The sequence below is a fragment of the Morus notabilis genome, unplaced genomic scaffold (genome assembly GCF_000414095.1).
Source record: "Morus notabilis unplaced genomic scaffold, ASM41409v2 Scaffold346, whole genome shotgun sequence".
NCBI lineage: Eukaryota > Viridiplantae > Streptophyta > Magnoliopsida > Rosales > Moraceae > Morus > Morus notabilis.
Genome location: NW_010358050.1, coordinates 147694 through 165790, shown reverse-complemented (window position 1 = coordinate 165790; position 18097 = coordinate 147694). Strand labels below are relative to the sequence as shown.

The window sequence follows — 18097 nt, the reverse complement described above, 5'->3', positions numbered from 1 at the left end:
TCAGAATTAACCTTCCAGTAAAGCCTCAAATTAAAACAATTAGATTAATTAGAGAATTAATTTGGGATTGATACTAGTTTCTAATCCAGAATTACAAGTTGAAAGCGTGAACAACCACCCTGAATCACTATAAATTGGCATCCCTTCTCATTGTTTTGACACTATGAAAATTCTCAGAATGCATCTCATATATTTCTCCGCTCCTAGTCTAGGCTTTTCTCAGCATGATAAGAGTTTGGGTACTTTTTAAGTTCACCGAAGAAGCTTCATCATGCATTGGAGTTTTTTTTGTTGACTGTTGTATTCTAGGAGACAGATGTCAGAATTCCTCAAGCACGGAGAGTGAGAGGCGAATTTGTTTTATGAACAACGATCTTTGAATCTTTGTTATTGCGTTTTTAATATTTTGACGTTGTTGAAATTTGTAATTGTGTTTACTTATTGCACTTTCCAATTTCAATTTACCTGTTCGTTTTTTATTTCTTTTAATTCTATTTTTCTAACAAGCCCAACCCTTACTTTTACGTCCTAAGCGGTGTGGAACTTTTGCCCTCTTTTATTTTGTGTAAGCCTAACACATTTCTATGTTAGTTCATAGAAATCATTGTAATTACTGAATCTTCTCCTATACTATATTTTATTTTTTTTTAGGGGGGGAAAAAAAAACAAAGCAATCATCTAGATAGTGTCAAGTACGTAACACAAGATCCGTGGACATACGCACAATTTTTAATAAGAAGAAACCTTATGTATCAATAAAGAAAATAGAAAAATCATTTCAAATTATTCTTTTCTCTAGATTATGTGAGATTTGATTAGTTGTTCTTACATCTACTTTAGGGTAAAAGAAACCAAAACGGAAAAAAAAATGAAGACAAATAAAAAAGAGTAAAAAAAGATCAAAATGAAGAAATACATAGTTTTAGGGTAAAAAGGAACCAAAACGAAAAAAATAAAATTTAAGGACAAATATAAAAAAGGGTAAAGGACTAAATGAAGAAATAAATAGTTTTAGGGTAAAAAGGAACCAAAACGAAAAAAATAAAATTTAAGGACAAATATAAAAAAGGGTAAAGGACTAAATGAAGAAATAAATAGTTTTAGGGTAAAAAGGAACCAAAACGAAAAAAATAAAATTTAAGGACAAATATAAAAAAGGGTAAAGGACTAAATGAAGAAATAAATAGGTTTTAGGGTAAAAAAAATCAAAAATGGAAAAGATAAAATTTCAGGACAAAAATAAAAAAGAAAGGGCCAAAACGAAGAAATAAATAAATTTTAACCAAAACGGAAAGAAAATAAATAAAATTTTAGAACAAAAATTAAAAAAGGGTCAAAAGAAGGACTAAAGTGATAAAAAAAAATAAAAAAAAATTAGGACTTAAAAAAGGGGGAGGGGACCAAAACGTTGCCATTTTGGTTGAAATGGCAATAAAGTGTCAGATTTTGACACTTCTATTATATCACTAGGGATAGAAAAGTCTCTTAAATAAAAGAAGCAATTTGCTAATCAGTTAATTATTAATTGATGTAATGTGTTATCTAATTAGTTTTTTAATCTATTTTTCGTCTAAATTTCTCTAATTTCCAAAGTAATACTTGTAAGACATTTTTGTGCACAATAAGAATTCTTGTGATGGAGAATAAAAAAACATGAGCAATAGGATAATAATAGTAAAGAAAAAAATAGAACAAATATAGAATAAAATAATTAAAAATCGATTTACTATTCTTTTACTTTTTGAACTCTTAAAAAAACATGAAGAGTGTACAAATAAAGTGAAAGTTGAAAAGAAATTGTTCCACGATAGGAATAAAAAGTTGAGTGCATATATTCAAATAGTTAATACTTAATTACAGTGATAATCAAGAGATTGTTCTGTCGTCTTTTTTTTTTTTTTTTCAGTTGTACAATTATTGAGCAAAGAATTAAGAGATATTTGAATGATAAATAATAGAGAACATAAAAAATAGTCATTAAAAATAAAGTTAGAAATATCTAGAAACAAATGTTTTTATTATATACTTTGCCCTCAAAAAAATGTTTTTAATATAGTCAATGTTTGGGGTCTAATTTTCTCGTTTGCGATTATTTTTAAGTATGTAATTTCTTAAATTCGTAATGAAAATTTTCTTTTAAAAAAATGTTTTTAATGTATACTTAGTTCTTCTTTTTTCTAGGATTATTTATGTTAAAATAAAAAGAAATAATTTTTCAAAAATTACTGAGAAAATAAAGAGAAGTCATTTTTTTAGAAAATTTAATATATACTTACCCTAAAAAAATGTATTTAATATATGCTTAGGTATTTATTTAAGTTAAAATAATAAAAAATAATTTTGCAAAAATTAGGGAATCAAGCTAGATATAATGAGAAGTCGTTTTTCTCGAAAATTTAATTAACACAATTAAGTTCAATGTCATAATAATTAGTTTAGATTTTCCTAATAATAAGAGGGTACTGTTGCTTGAAAGGCGGGTTAGGCGGTTAGTTGCTTTGATGGCCTTCCCTTAAGCCTGCAACTTTTTTGTAAATCAAGATCTTCCTTTCGTGTTTGGTTCGATCGATCAACAAAAAAAATGGAGAAGAAAGGAACGATTCTGATGCAAAAGTATGAGCTCGGACGCTTGCTCGGACAAGGCACATTCGCTAAGGTTTACCACGCCAGAAGCCTGAGCTCCGGCGAAAGCGTGGCCATCAAAGTCATCGACAAAGAAAAGGTGAACAACAACGGCTTGATGGACCAAATCAAGCGAGAAATCGCCGTAATGCGGCTGGTGAAACACCCCCACATCGTAAACCTTCACGAAGTTATGGCCAGCAAGAGCAAGATCTACTTCGCCATGGAGTACGTCAAAGGCGGCGAGCTTTTCGACAAGGTGGCGAAAGGAAGGCTCCGGGAGGACTTGGCGCGGAAGTACTTCCAGCAGCTGATCGGGGCCGTCGATTATTGCCACAGTCGCGGCGTCTACCACCGCGATTTAAAGCCCGAGAATCTGCTTCTCGACGGGAATGGTGATCTCAAGGTGTCGGATTTCGGGTTGAGTGCTTTGCAGGATTCAAGACGGCAGGACGGGCTTCTCCACACGACGTGCGGGACCCCGGCGTACGTCGCTCCGGAGGTGATCCACCAGAAGGGTTATGATGGGGCCAGGGCGGATATCTGGTCTTGTGGGGTGATTCTGTTTGTGTTAATGGCGGGGTATCTTCCTTTCAGTGAGCAGAAACTGATGGACTTGTATAGGAAGATTTTCAAGGGGGAATTCCGGTCTCCGCAGTGGTTTGCTTTGGAGGTTCGGAAGCTTCTTTCGAGGATTCTCGACCCGAATCCGAGCAAAAGAATTAGCATTGCCAAGATTATGGAGAACAGGTGGGTGAAGAAGGGTTTTAAGCATTTTGGTCAAGCTCAATTACCCTCTAATTCCAATGACAAGACGTCGGTAAGCGATGTGGATACTGCGTTTTCGATTGCGGATTGCGAAACACCTTCGAAGATGAATTCAGGGGTAGTAGAAGAAATGACAAAGGCAGATCCTCCTCTTCCTATGATCAAGACTAGTTATTTCAACGCGTTTGACATAATATCTCTTTCGCCGGGGTTTGATCTCTCCGGCTTGTTCGAGAAGGATAATCTGATTCCAAGGCTGCCTGCGAGGTTCACCAGCAATAAGCCCGCCTCGGCAATTATCTCCAAGTTCGAGGAAATCGCGGCGACGGAGAGGTTTAAGCTTGAGAGGAAAGATGGAACGGTTAAGTTGCATGGGAGAAGGGAAGGGAGGAAAGGGCAGCTCGGGATAGATGCCGATATTTTCGAGGTAACGCCGTCGTTTCATGTTGTGGAGCTGAGGAAAACGGCCGGTGATACGTTGGAGTATATGGAATTTTATGACCATGGCTTGAAGCCTTCTCTTAAGGACATAGTTTGGACTTGGCAAGGTTGTGCAGTCGAGGGTCAGCAAGAATAATTGTTTCTTAATTTGTTTTTCCCTTTTTTTTGTTTTTGTTTTATTTGAAAATTTCCTTGTAGATAAGTTGCTAAATCTTCCTAAGTCTCATTGATACACTGTGAACTTTTTATAATCCCGTTTCTTATTCAGTGCTCCTCCTTTTACCTACTTTTTCTGGTGTCTTTCGTTTCTCATTTTCTTCCCCTGTGTATCTAATGTGCCCTGAATTTGCTTACAAAACTATGGCTTTATAACATTTACACTTTCTTTTTATTTCTTCATAAATTACATAATGAGAAAAATGGGAATGCACGTCACTCATACATGGCTTCTACCTAAATCTGAAGTGTTTTTACTATAACAACTAGCAGAAAAAAGCAAATAGAAGAAACGTTTGCTAATAAAGTTAAGGAGTCTATAGAAAAAATGTTGTGTAACATGCACAAGTAACATGCAGTTAACAAAGGTGTGCCCATCTTGAGATTGATGCGTGAATTGTTTACGTTTTCTGGTACCAATGAAAATCACACATTTGGTTCATGGATTAGAATCATTTTCGATTTACGTGTATTTTTTATGAGAGAAAACACTGTAGAGAATTATGAATTATGATTCAAATCATGGCTTGAATCCTCGAACCAAACATACTCTTCCTGTTTGAAGATACCTTCATGTTAAATTGTATCCCTATCTGATTAAGTCCCTCAAAATCCTTTGATTTCCTTTTGTGTAACCCTTTTTAACATAGAATATAACTTGCAAGCTATGTACTTGCATCTCGATTTGATCTTATGAGATGTTGGTGTTTTTACATGGGAATCTGAGACTATTTATTCATTGTTTAATAATTAATAGGACAATCCTTAATTAGAACTTGAAGGCAAAGCAGTTGTGTATCTTGAAAAAGTTTATTTTGTGTTGTCAATATGGGATGCAGATCAACAATGGAAAATTTCATGTAAAACACCAAATGTCCCAAATGAGTTACACATTATATACTCAGTGTGACATAATAGTGTCATATAAATTACACATTATGTTATACTTAGGTCCATGACTCACCCCTCCAACAAAAAAGGAACTGTCTGACAAATGAACATACAAGAAGTGTCAACTCCTTTATACGCTGGTAGCACGTGTCCGCCGTTTCTAATCCGGCTGTCGGATGCAAGAGTATGCCTATATAAATAATGAAACCTTCGGGAAAAGAAAAGGGCAATAGTTTGATCAGTATGGGAATTATGTGGCCCATTCTATATGCATTCTCTCCTTTAGATGCGCTCTCCTTCTGGGTTACTCTCCTGGACAATTAATTTGGAGTGCTGTTTTGTTAGGAGGGATGGGAATTATGTGGCCCATTTCCTTGCTTCTTTTGTTTACCAGTTTGATCAGGATTTTACAAGGGTTGATATCGTCCCTTACTCTCCATTAATCTTCTTTTTAGTCAAACAACCATTTTTTGTCAAAAAGGTATTAAGCAAAAATAAGGATTAAAAATCCAGAAGAAAGATTTCCTTCACTTGCATGGAATGCAATGAGTAAGTCGGATAGTGGATTGAATTCTTTCTACTCATTAAACTAGCATTCCTGTTTTACTTTGATGACACACGTGAATGTAATTTGATTCACTTCCTTAAGAGGGTGTTTAGTATGCAATAATCTTGAGCATAAGAATGGAGATTCACAAGATTACCATGTTTAGTACAACAATTGTAATTTTTTCATTCCCACTTTACCTCATTTTGAGGTAATTTAAAACCCACTCACCATGGTGTTATTCATTTTCCCAGGAATCTAAATACCAAGATAAAAAGTTCAACAGACCGCAACCATCACAGACTTGTCATCGCACACCATCACATCCCACAAATCTATCACCACACCCCACAGATCTGCCGTCGCAAACCCACCACCACCACCATAGATCTGGCGTTGCAAATCTTAGCGACTGTAGATCCGCTGTTGTAGAAGCACCCATACCACCATAGCTCGCCATCCTTACCATGGCCGCCAAAAACCATCTCCCCACCAACTCATCTCCGGAGCTCGCCCATGTCCGCCTTGGATGCCGAACTCCCCCTCCCTACCAAGGTCCTGACCGGAGCTTTGTGAAGTCGCCGGATCTCGTCGGACCTTGCCGGAATCATCTTCCTCTTCATCGTTGCCGCTTCTCATCGTTGCCGCTTCTCAGATCTAGATGTCTTCATCGCAGCCCCTCGTTCGATGCCCATATCCCCATTTCTAGCAGAGCTCGCCATGACTCTGCGAGACCAATGACAGAAACTAACCCAGGCCCCCTCAAATCTAGTTGCCGCCTTCAAGATCGGCAGCTCCTCACCATTGCTCGCCTACCTCCATCGTAGTCACTTCCATCGCAACTCCTAGCTTGGCCCTCTAACGTCGTCGCTAGCCCCCCTCGCTAAGCAGATCTTGTTTAATCGTTCCTTATCGTAAGGGAAGGAGACGAGTGGGAGACAGACGAAAGACCAACGTGTTTTTTTTTTTTTTCACTTGGTAATTTTATCTATTAAATTTAACAAATTGATTTGTTATTAAATAAATTACAAAAAAAGTTGAGTTATTTTTTCTACAATTTAATTTTTTAAAATATTTTTATAATATTTGAAAAAAATAAATCTATGTTGTTAAAAATATATAATCACCTAATTTAACAAAATTAACAAAATTTAATTGGTTTTTAAATGTTTAAAATTATTGCTTTTATAAAAAGATCACCTTATATTACTATGCGCAACTAAATACAATAAAATAGTGTTGAGTGAAAATTTTTATACATAATCAAACGTGACAATACATATTTTTCAGAAATCATATTATTTTTTATCATTTTATCTGTAAAATAATTCGTACTAATTACTGCATACTAAATACTTTTTAAATATTTTTACGGTTATTTTTTTAAAATATTTTGAACAAAGAATTAAGGACGCAAAAATTTGTCATTTGGATTGTTTCAATGGCTTCTGCACTACTTGCTGACAAATAGGCTATTATCTCTATGAAATGTCAATTTTTGCTAGCATACAGTGAACTTATTGCTTCCATAAAAAATAATTTGCACATAATGAGGAGCCTGTTTGGTTAGAGAATTCGTTCTCTGATTCGAATCATGATTCATAATTTACTATAATATTTTTTCTCATAAAAAACTTACATAAATAAAAAATAATTTTAATCTCATAATTTTAATCCATGAAATAAACAGATTCCGTTAATTTTAAACGTTTTACTGCCCATGTCAACGAAGGTGACATCATATAAAAGTTTACAAATTGTATACTTTATTTTCCAAAAAAAAAAAAAAAAAAAAAAAAAAAAAAAAACCTCCTTATTATCCAGTAACGACAAGTGTTTAATCCACGTGAATCTTCCGTGAAGCCGTGGTCACATCTAACGGATGATGTTAAAAAATCAAACACGTCACCGACATTGATTATTAGATATCTAATGTAGTGCTTGTAACATAAATACGGTCCTTAAAATATCTGAAATTCTAATCATCTCACAATAAAAAATAAAAAATAAATCCCTATAAATTGCGTTGCAACAAATCAACACCGACCATGATCAAGTTGACAATGCTCACGCGAGAATGTACTTCTTTTAATACTCTACATCATGATTAAAAAATAAAAATAATATTTTAATTAAGACTGACAATCTAAATAGAGACACGGTGACACGATTTAAAACTCGTACGAAGTTAATGAGTTTGAATTTACTATAAATAAATTTAAGTCATAATTGGGTTGACATGATTAACACGATTAATAAATAAATTGAATTAGGGTTAACCTCTTAACATGAAGTGACACGAATTGACACGATTAACTATATGTGTCATCTGTAATATAATGATATGTGATATAATATGAAAATTTATATGACATATTAAATACAAATAATGTGAATTTTAATATTTGTAGGTAAAATTCATTTATTTTTCTTAAAAAAAAGATAAATTGACTAATAAATATGTTAAACCTATCTTGATCGTGTTAAATAAGTCATAATTATATTAATTATTTATTCAATATATTAATTTAAATGAGTTATACGAGTTGATACGATTAACACGATTAATAAATAGATCATGTTTAGATTGACATTTTTAACACATTTAATAAACAAATCGTGTTTAAATTAATATTTTTTAACACAATTTATAAACAGATTGATACGAACGCGATCTATTAATACAAATTACTATCCCTAATTTTAACGATGGAGCCATAATGTATTTCTTTTTAATATTCTCGCAAAATTCTTTCTTTTTATTAAAAATTTTTTTTTTTAAAAAAAGGGGAAAAGAGATGCATGACTGGAAGGAAGCTGGGTCCAACCAGGAACTTCTCTGGTTCTCAGGGCCTCTCTAGAGATTCCAGCCTCATATTTTTTTTTCTTCTGCCCTATTGACTCTATCCAGTTCTAGCTCCGATACCAAGAGAGCCGTTAAAAGTGAAAAAAAAAAATTTAAGACTTAATCAACGTTCACATTGAACTGTCAAATGAATAATCTTCATATTATATCTATATATATCTATCTGTAAATATGATTGATAAATAATTTGCTGATGTTATTGGATTTGAATCGAAAAAGAAAATATAAGAAAAAGAAATATGCTGGCGCTTTTAACAAAAGTAAATAATAAACTCAAGCCTTTCAGCTTTGTTTATTTTGGATCGACACATGGTGCACTATTTATTTATTTATTTTATTTATCTTGAGAAAATCATATTGCATTATTTCAATTTTCCATTTACTTTTAAATTTTCATTGATTTATTTCTTCTTTTTTTTTTTTTTTTTTTAAAAAAAAGAAGAAAAAAACATTTCAAAATTTTGCTCAACGCCCCCCGGCGAAAAAAAAAAAAACACTACTTTCGTTAGTATCAAAAGAAGAAAATGAAATAATTGAAAATTGTATTTGTAGTTAAGGTGCAAAGCGCCAAAAGAAAAAAAAAAAAATTCTTAAAAAGTAAATTGTGAGAGTTACCATTTCAAAAAATAAATTGTGAGACTTACTTAAGAAAATTGAAATTAAGCCCAAAAAAGGGGAAAAAACTAATGTGTCCCAGTTTGGAGAGAGATTTTAGAAAATTTTATAATATATAAGAAGTAAAAGGACCTTTTTCTTAGAGCGTCACCTTCTTTTTAAAAGTTTTTATAATTTTATTTGGATAATCAACAAAATAGTGCTTTCAATAATGTACTGGCAAAGGGGAAAAAAAAAGGAGAAAGATATGAACTTTTTTTTTTCTTTTTAAATGAAAGAGGTGGGCATTAGGTTTAGGAACATAACTTTTTCCATGTCAAAATACTTTTTTTTTCTTTTTTCTTCTCTAGTTGAATTCCCAGTCCAAATGTCCAATTACCTGCATAAAAGTGTTTGAAAAAAATTATATTTATTGGTAATCATAATATGTCACTTTACTGATAACATGTGGAGCATAGTTGTATGTGTATCCTTTCTTTATTTTTTTAAAGAAAAAAAATGAGTTATTTGTAGTCCGTCAGTTTAAAAATAGGAGACAAATCCTTGTTTCATAATAGGCCCATGTGTTATCATAATCAGTTGAAAGTCTAACGTAATTTTTTTATATTAAATTATAATAGTTATTATTTAAAAAATTAAAACTTATTTTTAAACATAAAATAATAAATAGCTATCATAATAACAGTTATTCTTGTTTTTAAACATTATTTATTATATGAAAAATATTAAAAAACACATCAATAAACGATTGTTATTTTTACTGTTACTATCAGTTGTTCAATCGTAATTGATTGTCGTGTTTTGACAATTATTTTTTTTTTTAAAGAATTACATCTATCGTGTTCTTTTTTTGATAGGCACATCCGATCATGCATGAATTTTTTTAGAGCAGTGAGTGACATTGTTTATTTGATATATACTTAAAAATGACTTCTGATTCCCAAAGAGTAATAGTTACGACTCAATATAAGAGAATTATGTCAATTATTTAACCGGTTACGTTAATCTTTCAATGAGTTAGAATGTGAAAAATTTCTCCAATAAAAGTGGTAGGGAATCACAGAAAAGTCCTACAAGTTCTTCAAGTAGGACATATATTTTAACTTTTAAATGTTTATTATCCGTGATAAATATGAAAAGTAAGCGTTTTTAGCCTAATGTCAAGAAGAAGATGTTCATTTTTTTTTTAAGTAAAATAAATGAAGAGGGTTATGTATGTCCTACAAGAAGGACCCATATATATATATATGTTTATCTTTTTAATGTTTATTATTGGTGATTTTCTGGATTAATGTCAAGAAGAATATTATTATCCTTTTTTTTAAAAAAATAAAAAAAATATGTTCAAGAAGATTGTTAATATAGTGAAAATCAAATAAACGTTTTCAAATAATAAGAATATGCAAAAAAAAAAAAAAAATTTTTTAAAAAAAAAAAAAAAAAAAAAAAAAAAAAAAAAAAAAAAAAAAAAACATAAAGGCCTCTTTTGTCGGAGAAAGAAACATCTCAGCAGCAGTGGTGGCTTTCTTATTGCAAAGTTGCAAACCCTCCAAAACACAGCAAAGCAGAAATTAAAAAAAAAAAACAATAATAATGAAAAAACGAGTGAACTCATTTGGTTTAAATTTAACAATAATAATAAAAGTTTTAAAAATGAAAAAACGAGTGAACTCATGAAAATGGTATATTCCATATACTCTATTTCTCACCCCTATAAATTAAAAGACATCTCTCTTCTGGCCAAACCAAATTGAAAGTCTCTCCTTTTACACACACCACTCAAACCAACCAAAAACCGCACTCCCCACAAATTAGGACAAACACGACACAGCAACAACAACAAGATAAGAAAAAAACTCATTTCTCTTTCTTGTTCTTCTCATTTCAAATGAAAAACTTGAACACATAGAAAGTTAGAAACCAAACAAACCCTAGAAGAACCAAATCAGAATCAATGGCCGACAACAAAGCCGGCCCTAGCACCAGCTTCAAGAAGGACATCCATGGCGGCGCCGGCGGTCTTTTGCTAGGGCGGTTCGAGATAGGGAAGCTTCTCGGCCATGGAACCTTCGCGAAGGTCTACCTCGCTCGGAACGCCAAGTCCGGCGAGAGCGTCGCGATCAAGGTCATCGACAAGGAGAAGATCCTCAAAGGAGGCTTAATCGCCCACATCAAGCGCGAGATCTCCATCCTCCGCCGCGTCCGCCATCCCAACATTGTCCAGCTTTTCGAGGTCATGGCCACCAAGGCCAAGATCTACTTCGTCATGGAGTACGTCCGCGGCGGCGAGCTCTTCAACAAGGTCGCCAAAGGGAGGCTCAAGGAGGAGGTCGCGAGAAAGTACTTCCAGCAATTGATCTCCGCCGTCGGATTTTGCCACGCCCGCGGCGTCTTCCACCGAGATCTCAAGCCGGAGAATCTCCTCCTCGACGAGAACGGTAATCTCAAGGTATCTGATTTCGGATTGAGCGCCGTCTCCGACCAGATCAGGCAGGACGGCCTCTTCCACACGTTTTGCGGAACGCCGGCGTACGTCGCGCCGGAGGTCCTGGCCAGGAAGGGCTACGACGCCGCGAAGGTAGATATCTGGTCTTGTGGTGTGATCTTGTTCGTTTTGATGGCTGGTTATTTGCCTTTCCATGATCAGAACGTTATGGCGATGTATAAGAAGATTTACAAAGGCGAATTTCGGTGTCCGAGATGGTTTTCGCCGGAGCTAATTAGGCTTCTGACGCGTCTTCTGGATACAAATCCGGAGACGAGGATAACAATCCCAGAGATTATGGAGAATCGGTGGTTTAAAAAGGGATTCAAACACATCAAATTCTACATTGAGGACGACAAGCTCTGTAAAGTAGAGGACGTATTTGAGAAGCAGGAAACGGATGACACTAGCTCGGTTTCAGATATGTCGGAATCGGATTCTGAAATTGAGACTCGGAGGAAGCTTACGACGCTGCCGAGACCGGCCAGCTTGAATGCTTTTGATATAATTTCGTTCTCTCGGGGGTTTGATTTGTCCGGATTGTTCGAGGAAGGTTCCGACGAGGCAAGGTTCGTGTCCGGTGCGCCGGTTTCAAAGATAATATCGAAATTGGAGGAGATTGCGAAAGTTGTGAGTTTTACAGTGAGGAAGAAGGATTGCAGGGTGAGCTTGGAAGGTTCCAGAGAGGGCGTGAAGGGTCCATTGACGATCGCGGCTGAGATATTCGAGTTGACACCGTCATTGGTGGTGGTGGAGGTGAAGAAGAAAGGAGGGGACAGAGCAGAGTATGAGCATTTCTGCAACAAAGAATTGAAGCCCGAAATGGAAAAATTGATGCTTGAGGAAACTACTGTAAATGTTTCTGATGCTTCTTTGAATTTGCCGTCGGATACTGAATAGAGACAGTGAGAGAGGAAGAAGAAAGAGAAGGGAAAAAGGGTATGCTTTTTCTTGATCACTCGCTCTCTCTGTTTTTTGTTCTTTGATAATACTTGTGTATGATAAATTTTCCTCTTTTGATCGTTTTTTTTTTCTCTTCTCAATTTTCTTTCTTTGACTGTGCCTGTCGGGGGACCTAGATATAGAGATGTCAACGTATATTGTAAGTTCTGTTCTTTGTACGGAGAAAACTAATCTGGACAATAGATAATGCAATACACATTCCGCTTACTTTCCGTTCTGTTTTTGTATTATCACATTTTGGCAATCAAATGGAAGACAGAGAGAGAAACGTAAGAGTGAGGAATTTCTCATTTCATCTGGTGTGTGCAATTTCCCTATAAGGTATATATTCCCAGCGCATTGGTAAAGCTTCAAGTTTAGATGAAATCATGAAATGGTAAGTGACATTTATGGAAAATATGGATTTGAATTGTGCTGTGTTATCAACGGTAAGAAAAGCATTTGAATTAATCTGTTTCAACCTTAAAGTTGGCGCTGACTGAGTTTAATGGTTGTGCTGGAGGAGGAAAATAGTTAGAACTTAGAAGCGACCCTTTGATACCAAACCCTGAAGTTCTGGAGAATGACCATTTCCTGTCTCGTTTTAATTGGATCCTTATTGTTTGAACGATCAGGCCGCCGGTTTGTTATTTTAGACGCATACACGCAAGAAAGGAAAACCACAAAAGAAAAGAGAAAACCCGTGAACCAAACATACCTTGCAAAAGTGAAGTCAGTGAGTGTATCTTAAAATGAGTTACTACTAAATCTAGTGTAGAAACTTGATTTTTTACTTGGTAATGGTGGATGGGTATTTGTGCAAATGACCATTATCGTCTTGAGAGAATATGGTGTTCTGTTACTGTCCAATGTCCAATGTCCACTGTCCACTGTCCGGTAGTCTTGCATCCATCTTGAGAGAATGTCGTAGTTGTGTTGCAGATGTGATGGACTTGTAGATTTTGGGGGATCAATTGGCAACGCAATGTAAGAGGGCGTTATTAGGTATCTCTTTTAACTTTTTTGCGTAAGAGATGTCAGTTTCATCACCTAAATTAGGGTCTTAGCCCTTGTATGCATGTAATGTAGACACAGCAAAATCTAATGAAAGCACCCTGATGTCTTTCAATTGATTGCACATTGCTTATCTGTTTGATAATAGTTTTGCACAAATTGGTCCATCTGGCTGTCTAGTGTCTAGGACCAGATTGGGTTTTGCTAAATTGGGAAGTTAGCCATGGGACCATTGATCTATTTATTTTCCATGGGACCACAAAAACTATAATGTCACGATTTATTATCTGCACAAAATTTGTTTTTCTTTATTGGGGGACGCATGAGAAGGGAACAAAGGAAGTTGCATCGCTTTTAGTGGTCATTGAGAATTTCTCTTTTACAAGAAATCGAGTATGTTTGCTCAAATTTTTGAGTAGAAATTTAAATTTTTGTGAGAGAAAACACGTAGCAAAAAAGTTCAAATTGTGAACCAAACAACGACCATGAGAATTATTTAAAGAGAACGGAACTTTTGTTGTATCTGTATGGTCAGGTCTGTATTTCCTTTTTGTTTCCCCTGAATTTTTATGTAAATTTGTAATGCAGTTTATGTATTTTCTACGGTTATTTTGTTGGACTGCTCCCTCAAAAAGTCGAACCAACTGACATTTGAGATAAACTATTCATTCAGTAATGTGGCCAAGGAATATTCTTTGAACTAAATACACCTGCAGTGCAGAATGTGATCTTTTTCTAATTAACTATTCATTAGATGACGGAATCTCTAGCTTCCGATGATGAGCGATTTTCTGATGTTTGTTCTTTAGCAAAAGGCCACTCTGGTTGTCTGTACTAATGAAGGCTAATTTGGAACCATTGCTTGTCCATTATTTTGGAACTTTGATTTGGAGATTACGCGGGGGAGAATTTTCCCCGGTCTTGTAAATGTTGGTTGTCATTGATTTCATTCATTAAAACATTTCGGGCTATTTAGTTCTCACTGTGTACCAGGCTGGGATTCCCCATCAATCATTCTGTATTGATATTTACTTGAATACAGTTTTGCGCTTATCAGGAAACATGGGTTTTTAAACCTCTAATGATGCTTGAGAAATTATCTGACTATTTTTTTTTTTTTTTGATAAATTATTCGACCATTTTTGTTGCTAATTTCATATTACGTAAATTTTTATGGTCTTTGTAAGGGTTCAATATTCCTTGAATTAGATTTAGAGAGGGTAGTTTGGCCCGTCTTAATTTGGACGTGGGACAGGACATTTAATTTAGGAAGAGAGAGAAATAGATCAAGATTTGAGATGAATTAAAATTAATAAGTCAATAGTTTACATAAGTTAATAAATAAGTTAAATTACTGTTTTCATTCATAACTTGTCTGGTTATGAATCATAACTTGACAAATTATTCACAATTTTTGTCCATAACTTGTTTAGTTATGAACCATAACTTGACAAGTTTGTCCATAATTTATCTAGTTATGAACTATAACTTGACAAGTTATGACTTATTAATTTCTATAACTAAAAGTTGGTTTATATATTTTCTTAAGGTTTTCATATCGGCCTATTTTCTACCATTTCCATTTAATTTATATTATGAAGAATAAGAAATTAAACTCGAGAACCATGAACTCCCTAATGCATCTCAAGACTCCAAAGCCCTAACAAGTGTTCAAAAAAAAAAAAAAGCTCCAGAACCAAATCGTCAGGCCACTAAGATGTCGAATCATCTTCCATTGTAGCTTCTCATGTTGTCGTGGTTTTCTAACCCATTAAAAGTAGACGCTGAGATAGCGCTTTTTTGATACGACTTCTTCTAATTACAGTGGAATTTGATAAAGATAAAATGAATTAAAACTGTAACGCCTGTTTGGTGTACAAGATTAGAAAGGACTACATAGAATTAAATTTTAGATGGTGTTTGGTACGATGATTCGTGTCATGGTTCGAATCATGATTTGTGGGTCGCTACATTATTTTTTCTCACAAAAAATACACGTAAATTAAGAATGATTTTGAATTTGTGAACTAAACGTCTACTTAATACTGTATTTAGTGAAAATTACTGGATTGGATAAAAGTTTATCCAATCCATGCTAAATCCCCTTGAAGGTGATTCAACTATCCCCTGCTTAGGCATCATATTACACGCAGCAAACTTTTAACTAGAGCACGATCGATTTGCAAAATATTAAAGTTTGAGGTCTAACTTTAATTTTTTTTAAAAAGAGGGGTCAAAATGTAATTTTATGTTATTTCAATATTTTAAAAAATATATTTTTCCCTCTCAAATTGTGAAAAATCAAAATTTAACCACAAATTTTAAAATTTTTTACAAACAGACCCTTATCCTAATAATACAACAATTACATGGAATTGGGTTAAACTAAAACTTAATCCTATCATTTCTTATACATTTCAATCTATTCTTCTATGACCGTCCTATCCAATATTGTTTGTGGGATTGCCTTGCCCATTTACGCTCCAACCTTGGATATGCACTCTTTTTTATTGACGACAAACTTCCCTCGGTTTTGGAGAAATTTATTTTTCACACGTAATTAAAGAGAAGGAAAAAAAAAAAAAGGTGGTGGTTATCAAAACGAACTATCAAAGTTGGCTGAGGCGATTTCAGCTCACCTAAATTACAACTACCACAACGCTTTGACAAATTAATCATAAATTAAGTGAACGTTTGGTTTATGAATTCAGAACTATGATTTAGAACTATTTTCAATTTATGTGTGTTTTTTATGAGAGAAAAGACTGTAACGAGTCACGAACCATGATCTGAACTATGACACGAATACTTACTCCAAACGCATCCTAAGTTCCCAAAATCTAAAAGCTTATGTTTTTAATTAACTGCTCGTACAGAGAATCATGAATAGTTCTCTGATCCATTAAAATTTAAAACCATGTGGCATTAGCTAAACTAATATGGTATCACCACAGACATGAAAAGTAGATATTTCTTGTATAGCATGCCAATTGCTAAAAAATACTCTATAATGTTCGTTACATTTGAATTTCTTAAGGCAAAACCGGCCAAAGTTAGGTAATGTGCTGGCTGGTTCTGTTGCGCATTCAATTAAAATATGCTAAAAATAGTAGGTAACTGGTGTACGTTACCATTTCTGTGACAACAACATTAAGAACCAAATGACAGTTGCCAAATGTGACCAAGTATAATGCAGAGTTTTGCTGTCCGAGAATCCAAACTGTTGACTTTGAGATGTGTGGTGTGCATTAGATGCTAGTTACTTTTCTGCCTCATCAAAATCTGCAACAATAATTTTAGTCACGTGAGTGTAGAATGCAGATGCGTCAATAAAATATGAAAGGCAGTGTTTTTTTTTTGAATTTCTCTGCGGGTTGATGTCAAGAATTTAATATAAAGGTGCTTTAGTATCATTAGCTGATGCTAAGAAAACATTATTGAAGCACATAGGAAATTAGTGTACTGAGTGTGTTCTTTTTACAACTTAAATTTTTTAAGTGAGTGAAAATACTTTAATAAGAAAAATAGTTGGAATTTGAATTTTGTAAGAAAAATACTGTAATAAAAAAGTTTGAGTTGTAAAAAAACAAAACGTCTTAAACAAAAAAAGGGGAAATGAGAAAAGATCTATTATTGAAAGAGTTTATTAAATTGATTCACTCTCAATCTATCATCATTTGCATGTTATCTCTTAAATTTTTAATTTTAATATTTAGGATTCTACAATTTATAATTCTTGGAAATGTAGTACAGTAAAATATGGACTTTAATTTGTGAATGGCAATTAGGGTTCAAACTGAAAAAATTTAAGAAGTTCAAAGGTTCGACTTGGCAACTAATAAAAAGTCTATGGTGCAATTGTACATGTAAGAGATGACAGTGGGGGTTTTTTTTTTTTTTTTTTTCTGAATTAATACTTGGAAGATTCTTTTATACGCTTAGTGTACTGGTATGTCAAGTTTTTATAACCGTTAGATCTACGTATTTTTTTTTACTTTTACGTGATTTTATGCAGATCTGACGGACAAAAAACTTAACTTACCGGTATGTTGGCGTGCCGGATAAGATTCCTTAATACTTTTATGCTATAAAACTGTTAATTCAGCAAAAATAAAAATAAAATATTGTCATCTATGACATGTCAATTTTAAGCCATTGTCGTTTATTAAGTCATTCTTCTTTCTTCAAGACTTGTTATCGTTGTTTTATATTCTACGTCGATTTTAAGCCGCTCTCTGTTTTTAGTTCACGACCGTCACCGAACCTACACCCTTTTTTTACATTGTTGGCATTTTCCGTAATGCTGTTGAGTTATATGATGTGTTTGAAATTGTTCTTGTTTTTATTTTTCACATTTTTTGAGAAAGAAAAAATAAAAACGATTCTAAAATGGCGTTTGGCACAATTAAAGACAAAAAAGAGAAATGAAAACGATTTTTTAGTTTAGTGTAAAATGATAGAGAAATGAAAAATGACTAAAAGTCATTTTTTATTTTTTATTTTCGTTTTCTCATCTCTTGAGCATAGAGAGATATTAATGGGTTTTTTATACTGAAAAAATTCTCTTGATAAAATTATCAAACGCATTTTCTAAAATAATTTCTGTCTGAGATTGAAAACATTTTCATTTCTATTTTCATACAAAAAATAAAATCATTTTGAAACGAGTTTCAAACGCACCCAAAAGTTT

The 18097-nt window shown here is 33.7% G+C and overlaps 2 protein-coding genes across 3 annotated transcripts; both read left to right on the top strand.

The window, feature by feature from the left end:
* Positions 1-2581: 2581 nt before the first annotated feature.
* LOC21389751 (CBL-interacting serine/threonine-protein kinase 20) lies at positions 2582-3967 on the top strand. The gene is made up of 2 exons (XM_024161189.1): positions 2582-3442; positions 3497-3967. Exons 1-2 carry the CDS (start codon positions 2582-2584, stop codon positions 3965-3967), a joined length of 1332 nt encoding a protein of 443 aa, XP_024016957.1.
* A 6740-nt stretch (positions 3968-10707) lies between these two features.
* On the top strand, positions 10708-13113 carry LOC21389749 (CBL-interacting serine/threonine-protein kinase 12). 2 transcript variants are annotated; one of them, XM_024161184.1, is made up of 2 exons: positions 10708-12281; positions 12640-13113. In XM_024161184.1, exons 1-2 carry the CDS (start codon positions 10921-10923, stop codon positions 12758-12760), a joined length of 1482 nt encoding a protein of 493 aa, XP_024016952.1. In that variant the 5' UTR covers positions 10708-10920; the 3' UTR covers positions 12761-13113. The 2 variants fall into 2 exon arrangements, with proteins under 2 accessions (XP_024016952.1, XP_010089695.1); XM_010091393.2 differs by lacking the exon at positions 12640-13113 and having other exon boundaries at positions 10708-12626.
* Positions 13114-18097: the final 4984 nt, after the last annotated feature.

Bases quoted from the DNA above. Each gene is read 5' to 3' on its own strand.
- LOC21389751 (XM_024161189.1), top strand. From the start codon at position 2,582: ATGGAGAAGAAAGGAACGATTCTGATGCAAAAGTATGAGCTCGGACGC. The intron at 3,443-3,496 runs GTAAGCGATGTG...ACACCTTCGAAG, and splicing joins ATTCCAATGACAAGACGTCG to ATGAATTCAGGGGTAGTAGA.
- LOC21389749 (XM_024161184.1), top strand. From the start codon at position 10,921: ATGGCCGACAACAAAGCCGGCCCTAGCACCAGCTTCAAGAAGGACATC. The intron at 12,282-12,639 runs ATTGATGCTTGA...GTTCTGTTTTTG, and splicing joins TTGAAGCCCGAAATGGAAAA to TATTATCACATTTTGGCAAT.